This window comes from Condylura cristata, unplaced genomic scaffold (assembly GCF_000260355.1).
Source record: "Condylura cristata isolate star-nosed mole 26May11 unplaced genomic scaffold, ConCri1.0 scaffold00005, whole genome shotgun sequence".
Classification (NCBI taxonomy): Eukaryota; Metazoa; Chordata; class Mammalia; order Eulipotyphla; family Talpidae; genus Condylura; species Condylura cristata.
Genome location: NW_004567106.1, coordinates 21230024 through 21240743, shown reverse-complemented (window position 1 = coordinate 21240743; position 10720 = coordinate 21230024). Strand labels below are relative to the sequence as shown.

Genomic DNA, 10720 nt, shown 5'->3' with positions numbered 1-10720 from the left:
AAACAAACTAAAACTCACAAAACATAACTCTCTTGGAAATTAAAATCAATCATTTTTCAGAGAGATATTGAACTAAATTCTGTTGTAATTTGGTAAGAGAAAAAAATTACCATGGAAGAAAAGTTATGATCAGGAAACAAGAGAAAGAGAAAAATAGAAAAGAACATTAGGGATAAATATGGCCTCAGGATTTAAGCTTCTGAGGCAAAATCATGGCAATGTATATGTTTTTCTGTTTTCTTCAAGTTTTTCTGTAATGAGGGAATATATTGTCTCCAATGAGAAAAGCTACCTATATCTATTTACTTTTTTTTTTTTTTTTTTACAATCATTGAAAGAGATTCACTTTCCACATCTACTCTAAGGTTGGATGAAAACTTTAGAATGAAATTTTAGAATTTTACTAACTTAAATACAATAATGTTTCTTCAACATAATGTAGCTCCAAATTTAGACAGAATTCAACTGGTCTAAAATAGCAACTATATGCTATTGAAAACAAATACAAAACAATAAAATAATTTTATGTAATTTATTTAACACTTCCTAGTCTGAAGAAGAAGAAAAAAATCCAGTTAATCACTAAGACTTTTTCCTTAGTTAAGCATATTATTTTGTTAGGATTGAACAGTAGACTCATTTTCTCTTCTGAAATAACCTGTAAAACTTCTAAGTTTTCTACTAACGACATGATTTGGGTAAATAATTTTTCAGTATCTCTACTACCTTTCCCATATACATCTCCCAAAACAGTAACTTTCCTGGTCAAAGAGGATGTAGGCAACAAATAACTTAAAAAATAATAATAATAAGTTGAGTATAAATATGGATCAGAGAAATATATCAACTACTACATTGACTATAAGCAAAATTCTCCCTGAGGATGGAGAACAACGGTTGCATATTATCACCTCTTACTGATACAACCAAGTAAAATGAACAGATACAACATATAGCTCTAAGTAGGTATTCAATAAACAGTAGTCAGTATTATTATTTTGTCTAGACATTTTGGGTCTTGTATCCCCAGGACTTCTCTTATAGCAGACAAGGTACATCTGGGACTAGGAGGCTGTAAGACATCAGGTTGAATTTCCTAACCTGTTCACCCCACTACTATGCAGGCAGCTAAAAAAATAAGAACTCTTCCATTTGAGACTAGTGAAAATGACAGTTTCTTTCCCTTTCTAAAAGGCAATATATCCCTCTCCTGCCATAAGTCCCAGTTCACTAGTAAACACATAAAGTCATTTATGAGTTCTGTAAATTTGTTGAAAAGTCAAGGTTTTGCTGTTCCACATAGTTTAATTTTCCCAGATGTATTTTGTACACTCATGTCTGAGTTTGGGGGAAGTGTTCTTCTTGGACCTCCCTCTGCTCATTTCCGATCAAATTTCATTAAAAAATATATTCTCCTGGTTGGCATTCCCAAAATGGACTGCCTGTTTCTGAAAAGATTAAGGTGAGCTTTGGCGTTTCCTAGTTATACATAGATTGACACATAGTTCTGTTTTTTCATTCATTTCCTGTTCAACACAGTTGGTGAATGCATGGCAAGGTTTATTGAACTAATTGTGAGTTTTCAATATAATTTCCGTTTAAGAAATGTTTCTTCTCAAAATAACTTTTAATATGCAGCAGGCATATTTCTTCTAAACTATTATGCTTTCAGTCCTACTACCAACATTTGTTAGTGGTGTCTGCCCAGTCCTCAATTACCTGTCACCTCAAACATTCGCTTCTTGAATGAAGTGACAACATTTCCATCCTTCCGCCTGAGTAAGGGGCTGCTTCTCCTCTCTGCCACTTTCTGTTTTAACCTGGACCGCACCTTCAAGTTGGGCTCAGAGGCTGGGGATTGAGACAAAGAAAATAGATAAAAATTAAAAAATAGAGAGCCATTTGCTTCTGTACATATGAAAAACGGCTCACCTTTTTCTTGGTCCCTTCTCATCTTAAGTTAAAACCCCAAGCATGTAAATAAGGCATTGACTTTAAATTAATTAAATAAACAAAGGTGATAATTATTTTCATGAAACATGAAGAGCTTTTTAACTTATTTTAAATGTGAAAGTGGAAAGGAGTAAAAATATAAATTTTCTCTTTATTTTATCTAGCAAAACAGGACTTTTACTGGGGAGTCAAATTACTAAATATATTTGGTTTCGAGTAAGATTTATTATAGTTCATTGTCAGCTCTCTTAAACCTTTCAAGAGAAAAACTCAATAACCACAAAAACAGTAGCTTAATGTGATATTAGAGACTCTAGCCTTACTTCATATATACTTCATACAGAAGATACCTCTGTAGCACATGATTTATGTCTAATTCTGACTTCTGGAATATTTCTTTATCAGTTGTTTCTAATGAAACTAAGGAAAATATAATTAATATTAAAATACCAAACACACTAGAATCATTACAAATAAATTTTTCCATGCACTGAGGAAAAAAAAATCAGAAAGGAAGGATAACCAAGTCTTAGAATTGAAATTTCTGCATTTGTTCATATGATCAAAAATATACATTATTTATAGAAGTGTTATTTCTTTGATGACACCATTCTAAGTAGTGATGTTTCATAATAAGACATTGTTTATCAGGCTGTTATGTAATAATATTTCAGAAGAATAAAAACACTGGACTGGTCCCAGTGCTGGTGATGGAGATAATGATCATGATGAGGAGGTTTATGGAAAAGATGTTTCTGAGACAACCAACATTTATATAGTGCTATGTTCCACTACTATTCTAAATACTTTGTCAACATTGGTTGGTTAACCATAAAAACATCATATGAGATAGATACAGTTTATATAGCATGATAATATCAATAAAGACATCAAAACAGAGAAAGAGGGTAAGTAACTTGCCCAAAGTCACAATTATATAAAGGGACAAAACCAATGCTATTTATGGTAGTCAAGTTCAAGTCAGTTTTACTAAAAATACTGCAATTCTACCTTATGTGTGAGCACTGTATAATAATCAAATACTGTTTTCTCCAATGAATTACAAATCATGTATATCAGATATAATGATAAAATGGCACTAGAATTTTTGACTAGTGAAATATTTCCTTTGAGAAGATTTTATATTTTTGCTAGACTACAAAGGATATCAAAATTAGAACTTATAATCTTCTTCTTATTATTTTTTTTAATTTTAGACTTCATGTATCTATAATTTAGAATTTTCTTTTTCTTTGCTGTGCAGTATTACACTGAACTTAGAATTCTTGCATCCTAGGGTTTTGTGGAACTGGCTGGCCAAAATAAGAACTCAAAATACTCAGTTACACATAAGCAAAGCAAGCTAGATATTTGTGTGCTGTATACTAATTTTATTTCTGATTTAGTACTGGAAAAGGAAAACACAGGGGCATGCAAATATTGCCAAAGCAGAAAATGGGTTGTTATGGGCAGAGTTTGGTACTGAGAATAAAAATGCAGTGTATTAGAGACCTCCGATCTGTCACTTCTTGCTCCTCCTACCTTTAAGCAAAGACGGTAAGCAGTGCTGCAGTGCTGGGGGAAGATTAGGAGCTTTCATGCCTTACAGGAATGGCCAACTACCTAATCTTAGAGCAGTTTTAATTTTAATTATTAGCATCTAAATGACCCAAGATTGAAGAGAGAAAATGGTGCTGTATTAATTTATTTAATTTGTTTCCTTGTTTATATTTCTTTAAAATTCCTTTAAAATAACCACTTTTATTCTCTAAAAAGATATTACTTAACTCACATATACATCTAAAACCTAGAAAGGAACGAATGAGAAATCAGTATATACTAATTCTATTGGTATCCACTGTAGCTTTGTTTATAATCCTAAAACAAAAACCCCAGATTCTCAAACTTAGACCTAGACTGGACTTTGTAATGAAACTAATGTATTGAATGCTAGAGTGCCTGTCGAGGAAGAATAAGTTGATTGGTTAACCATTTCAAAAGACAGAGTAGTGAAAGCACTGTGTCTTCAGCGAGAAGATATGCTGAGTTCACATGCACCACTTCCAGCTATGGGACTTTCATTGTAGATTACTGCATTCTAAGCCTGCCTCTTAATTTGTGAAACATGTCATCGAACACCTTCTTTACTTCATAGAGTTGAGGCCACCTTATTAGGTACCTAAAGTCAAAATGAAAATCTGGGTCAATGCAAACAGGAAGAAAAGATTTACGGTATTTTTATGACTGTTATTATGGCTGCAAGTTACACAGCTATGAATGACAGAGCCAGCACTGGGTCTCAGATCTCCCAATGCTCAACTCAGCCCTCCCCCTCCCCTAGTATATCACACCAGCTGGGGCTAAGTTTCTACAATCAAGACAAAAATGTGCCAACAGCTTGGAAAAACAGCATATGCCATTTAAATAGTCTACAAGTTATTAAAATCTAGAATTCCACAAGTTATTAAATATATGATTTTTTTTCCAGGTTGGCAGATAGCTTTCTATCCTGTTTGTCCATTTGAAAATGGGTTGACTATACAGCTGTTATATTTCTTTCAATGGTCAACCTAAGAAAGCGAACACCAGAAATAGGAATGAGGGCTAAATTTTTCTGATCTTGCATCTGTAAGCGACTAAAACCACTAGCTTTGAACAATTTATAACCTAAGTGAAAGTTAGTTCACTCATGCAAATCACTTAGGATGGTACCTTTGTAGAGTATGGAGTTTCAGTGCCTAAAACTATTTGGCTTTAGGTGAATCAATCTCAGTTTCTCATGTTACTTATTATTTTATTTTTAATTGTCTCCAATATCCCAACACATTCTGTGTTCCTTCTTTCTCAGGGCTCATGGAGACTGATCCTGAGATTGCATCACTATAGTTCTTTGCTGGTTGGATTTTATTTGGAATCAACTGTCTGGACGGACTAGCTAGTGAGGAAAAGGCTAAGGAAGAAGGAAGGCCAGTTATCTAGTACTCTCACTGCTATGCTACATTGCTGCATTATTGGCTACAGCTTTGTCTCCCTATATTCATGGCCCTCTGAAGGCGTCCGGTCCACAGCAACAGCTTTCCTTCCCATCATGAAAGAAACACTATCCTCTCATTGCTTCTTCAATCTAAGAACTGGAATGACTTCCTGCTGTTGTTATTTTCTGCTACCTCAATGTCCCTAAGCAGTTGTAAGTAGCCCCTTCATAAAAATCTCTGACCCATGCTATGTAGGTTGTATTTCCTGCCAAGACTTTGATTAACAAGTTCCTACATATTTTACAAAGCTGTTGTACAATCAAAGAAAATAATGCTAGGGGAGGATAAACTAGTTTTCTCCACCAGGGCATGAATATTTGACAGCAAAGTATTTGGCAGTATCTGAAGATGTTTTTGATGGTTAGAATACACTACTACTCACAACACAATCACTACAACAAAAAAATGTCTGGACTGAAAAGTCAGCAAGTCAATATTGCCAAGTGTGAGAAACCCTAGGTAAGTAATCAATACATGCAGTTGTTAATAGCTATACTATGTGAGGATGACTAAAAGGACATAATCTAAATATAGGGAATGGAGACATGCAGGAAAGTGTCTCAGTTCTCACATTTGTGGGAGGGATAATATTTGAAGCATTGTGGTAGTTTTATTTTTATCAGTTGAGAACTAAGAACCACTGATATATTAGGTAATACTATATGTGTGCATGTCTACACACACACACATATTCTCAGACAATATATAACTTTTCTAATTAAAGGTCAATATCCATGGGTTCTAGCAAAAACCAATAACCATGGGTTCTAGTACTGTATTTCAGTACTTTTTTTGAGTCACTGGAGATGTTAGTATCTCAGTAGTAAAGGGGAAGTTTAGAATGATAGATAGCCATAATTTAGTCCTTGTAATGCTCTATAAACTCACTCCCAAATTTTCAGAAGCCCACACACCAAAACTCAGCATACTATATACCCAAACAGTAGAATTAATGACCTGTTATGCTGACTCAGTCTGAAGCTAGAGTTAATTCCATTTTTAATGTTCCGGTCTCCCAAAAGACTGAAGGTTTCCATTCCAGTGACTTACTAATGGGATGCAAATCCTCAAGAGCCCAGAAACAGATCACTAACTGTGGAAACATGCTGCTTGTATTTGAATCTATTTCATGCCTAGTTGCACTAATTGTCTTTCTATTTTTTACTCTATACCTAACACTCTATCTCAATTAATCATAGAAACAGAAGGCAAGTTTTCAGAGTGTGTATGCCATTTGTGAATGCTTTTGTCTTCTAAGATGTAAACCTTGCATAAAATTTGATTATTTTTTAAATGAAAACAAGCAATATTATAACGAAGAGGACATGCCTAACTCCTTTATCTCTTTTCACCTAGAAGGAAAAAAGTGAATTAAATGAAACAAAACATTTGAAGAATGCCTCATGAGTTATAAATCTTTAGCCTCATACTGATCTGTATGATGAAAAATGAAGGGTGTGAAATAAAAAAAAAATGAGAAAGAAAGAAACAGTTAAGTGAGGTGGCAGAAGCACAGGATAAAAATTTGGAATTTTGGGCCCTCTCTGGTAGCACAGCAGCATAAAACACAGCACTAAGAAGCTAAACCCACTTCAGCATGAGTGCGATTCCTGCCCCTGAGGTGACCCACATGGTGCTGCAGACCTCCCCTGACCCACCCAGTGCTCCCCTCAGCAGTGTACTTCATCAGTGGGCCTGTTCTGCTCCGCACTATGTCTCTGGTGAATCTTCTCACCACCTCCGCCCTGTACCCCAGTTCTGTATGCATAAATAAATAAATCTTTAAAACATATTGGGGATTCCAAGACACTCTAAGATTGGAGTGAGTGTAGGTGTGTCATTTTAACACACAAACAGGCAATTTTGTGTAGATGCAAACAGGTATCTGATATTAATAAACCAGAGTAGATTTCAATCTTAAAATCTCCCTGTACTAACTACAACTCTGGGCAAATTGTCTGATCTCTGAATCATCTATTAATGAGTAGTAGCAATACCTTCCATACATTTTGGTTGAGGATTAAAGGAGTGCAACAGAGCTTCTAGCTTAACTAGTTGGCTGTCACACAGAAAAAATGTTCAATAGATAGATGTTAAATAAATAAAGATTTAATGGAGTCCATTTATAAGACTAAGTGAAATACAACATAAAGAACTACAACTGACCTACTCTTTGCCTAGTGAAATCTTACTCATAATAACAAAAATACCTGTCCTTTCCCAATATTTTAATCAATACATTTAAAGTACTTTTTGATGCAACAATTGGCTTTTCATATTTTCTTCGTATCTCTTACTTGTCTGTTTATATTTTCTACTCTATTTACTGCTATCTCTTAAATATATCACCATTAACTGAAAATGATTTAGCCACATTTACAAGTGAGTACATATTTTTTTAAAGATTTTTAATTTTTTTTTTATGCATGCAGGAATGTGGTACAGGCCAGAGGTGCAGGGGTGGTAAGAGGATTCACTAGAAAGAATGGGGGAGCAGATCAGACAGATTGACACAGTACACCACTGAGGGGAGCAGTGGGCAAGACAGAAGAGGTCTGTTGTGCCATGTGGGTCACCTCTCTGGTGGGGATCAAGCTAGGGCTGAAGCAGCTGTGGCTACTTTCATACTGTTGTGCTTTAATCTGTGCAGCAGTGGGAGGCCCCTATATTTTAAGGATTTGATAACAACAGACATTTAGGTGATCTATAGCACTTCGTTTTGCAAGGTGCCCAGTAGCACACATCATTGTGATATGTATGCAAATTTGTTTTTCTTCAGTCATTATAATAGGAATTTAATTCTCAAGTTCCTCACATATGAAAACAATTCCCAAAACAATAAGCTTCTTACGATTAGGGAAAATATGTCAATAAACAAAAAGGATAAAAAGTATTAACAAGGTCTTGGGTAAAAGTTCAGGGCAGCATGCAAAGTCAATAGAGAATCCCCGGGTCATAGGGTCATGGGCTATATATATACCGCAGGGGTAGTTAGCTTAGTTGGGCTTTTTTTTTTTTTTTGGTGCTTCATTCACAAAAGAGAGAAGGTACCTTATACCTCAAGAACCAAGACAGGACACTCCATTTTCTCAACCTTAGATAGAACTCATGTAGATTCCTGCTTCCTGTTCTGCACCAGTGTCTCTCCAGAGCACCTGACACTTTGTGCAAGTTGAATGAATGCACAAGTTGACATTTTATTCTGATTTGTTTGTTTATAAATAGTTGCACAGATTAAGAAATAAGTAATTTCACTGAATTTCTGTGACTTTTACTAAAAATTACCGTTTTTATCAAATATGTGATTTCCAGGTTTTAATAATTATGTTATAAATTATTTCACTACAATTACAGTTCAAATTAAAACTTAAATTTGGTTGATTCCATTTTTTAAAATAAATTCAATTAAGAACTACTGAATGACAATATTTAGAACCAAGGTTGCCAATTTTATGAGGATTGGAACTACGGTTATGTGCCCGTGACAGTAATAATAATGATTAACTGTGACCAATGCCATGTGATGCAACACACACACACGTCTGTGTGTGTGTGTGTGTGAATATTGTGCCTGTAAGACAGATTCATTTGCCTTGAAAAGAAATCCTAGGGCTGAGTAAGAATCCTACAGGCAGAGGTAGAAGAGAAGTACAATTCTGTGCAGAGAAAATAAACTTCTCAGAGAGAAGGTGCCAGTAAGTTTTGCTAGCAGGGTGGTTAAGAGTTACTAAATGGTAGTCAAGACTTCAAAGATAAATACCAAGCAAACATTAGCTAAATTATCTAAATTTAGATGCTCTAAAATCTTTATCTTCAAACTCCTTCTCTCCTCTTTCTTAGCATATAAACATACTCAGAACTTTTCCATTCAAATTAAAATGAAGTTGTTCAAGATATTGCTATCATTAGTTACTGTTTTCATTTTATACTTTAATTTGCAGGCAAGGTCTTAATTTTATGTAGGCTTAATCTCTAGCACTACTTCTAACCTCAAGCTACTGCAAAACACTTCTAATCCACAGTTTTCTAAAATTAATCAGCCACATGTAGTGTTAAGAATGGTAAGCATAATAATTGATGATACATGTATTTAACAACTACAAAGGTTCATGGTGGGGCTCAATAAACAGGTTTTGAAAGAATACATATGCATGTTGCACATATTCAAACATGAAGGAAACATATTGAAAGGCCGTTTCAAATGCTGTTGAGAAGTTGAACTTCCCCTTCTCTAATTCTTAGAATTTCTTGGTGTTGAACATTATGATCAGATGTGGAATGCAGAAGGGATTTTATTTCTCTGGCATGCACCACAAAGGAAAATCATATCCTATATAGCGAAGAATATTTTCATGTGTTAACTTATCTACAGTTCTTAATTTTTCAGGTATACAGTATTTTACCTAAATCAATCTTGTAAGTCTATTATTTTGATAATACAGAATAAATGTGAAATATCACTTCAATAATAAGTCATATGCATGTTTTAGCCTTTAATGTAGCTTCTAAATTATTTTAACCAAAAATTCAAAGGTTTATAATAAGGTTTTCTGAACTAGTATGTCTCAAATTAACATGTGCTGTGTTGGGGCCATCTGAATTTACAGACATGGTTCTATTATTTTTCCCCCAAATCCTCCTTGGTTCAACAATTCTACACATATAAATAACAATTAAGAAAAGTATCCAATTCTGCTAATAATCTGCTTTAGGTAATGAATTATTGCCTATGCATAGAAAAAGGACTGCAATTTACTTCTTCTACTAGCTGGATGTTTTTTATACTCTTTTATATATGAATACCATAAAAAAGTATTTTCACCTGTGGATGTTAAACTTCTAGCATATTTTCTACTCAGACACTTGTTAAGACTTTCAGTTTATATGTGTGAACTGATTTCATGAGAGTGTGAGAAACACTTCATGGGAAAGATGAGTATTAGGGTAACCCAGTATGAAACAGGACATATTCTAGGACAGCACTGCAATTCTCCCCAGCAAATAACCTTATGGTCAGTACTGTATGGCCTAGAAACTACCCATCCTCTAGTAACTCCCTTGTTATTGCCATTAATCTAACCTTTATTGTACTTAAGTGTGCTCTCTTCATGAACTTCACCTGATTACATGCTTAAGAATATGAGGCTGTGTTCCTTTCTTGACTTTTGTACTAACCATGTGATTTGGGTAAAGAATTTTTCAATATCTCTGTGCCTCCGTTTACTTGCCTGAAAAGTGAGACCTAAAAGATTTCTGTTTCCAGCATAAAGAGTTCAGAAATATGAAACAGACTATTCACCCAATGAATGTTACTATAGCAAATACAGTAAATCATTATTTAGTTTTAAATGTCATAAAAAATACTTTCCTCAGAAATAAGACTTTTAAACTTCTGTCTCTGATATTTATCTGAAAGTTTTCAGTTCATTTTCTTATTTATTTCATGAGTCCTGTTTTCCTCTTGTAGCCAGGTTAAGACCAAGCTTAGTTACTCAATCTCTTTTCTCAAAATTCATGCAAATTAAATTCTTAAAAGTTATTTCATGAAATAATTTTTTATATCTAAAGAGATGTCTACATCTACTAGCTCATATTTCAGGCTAAATATTTACTGCTCATGTAAGAGAAATTTATTCAGAGCCTACTACGAGCTCTCTGAAGATACTAAGGATACACTATTAAATAAGTTATACTGCCTCAAATAAAGGATCAGGGAAAGTATAATAATTAAA

The 10720-nt window shown here is 34.2% G+C and overlaps 1 protein-coding gene across 4 annotated transcripts in view; it reads right to left on the bottom strand.

Moving 5' to 3' along the window:
* The window catches only part of HDAC9 (histone deacetylase 9), a 458777-nt gene that overhangs the window by 331539 nt on the left and 116518 nt on the right, over positions 1-10720 (bottom strand). For 2 of the 4 annotated variants that reach the window (XM_004676745.1, XM_012720959.1), the window contains exon 7: positions 1720-1851. The exons of the other annotated variants lie outside the window; for them this stretch is intronic. In XM_004676745.1, the coding sequence (XP_004676802.1) occupies positions 1720-1851 (132 nt within the window). The remainder of the gene's footprint in view (positions 1-1719; positions 1852-10720) is intronic. 4 annotated transcript variants of the gene reach the window in all.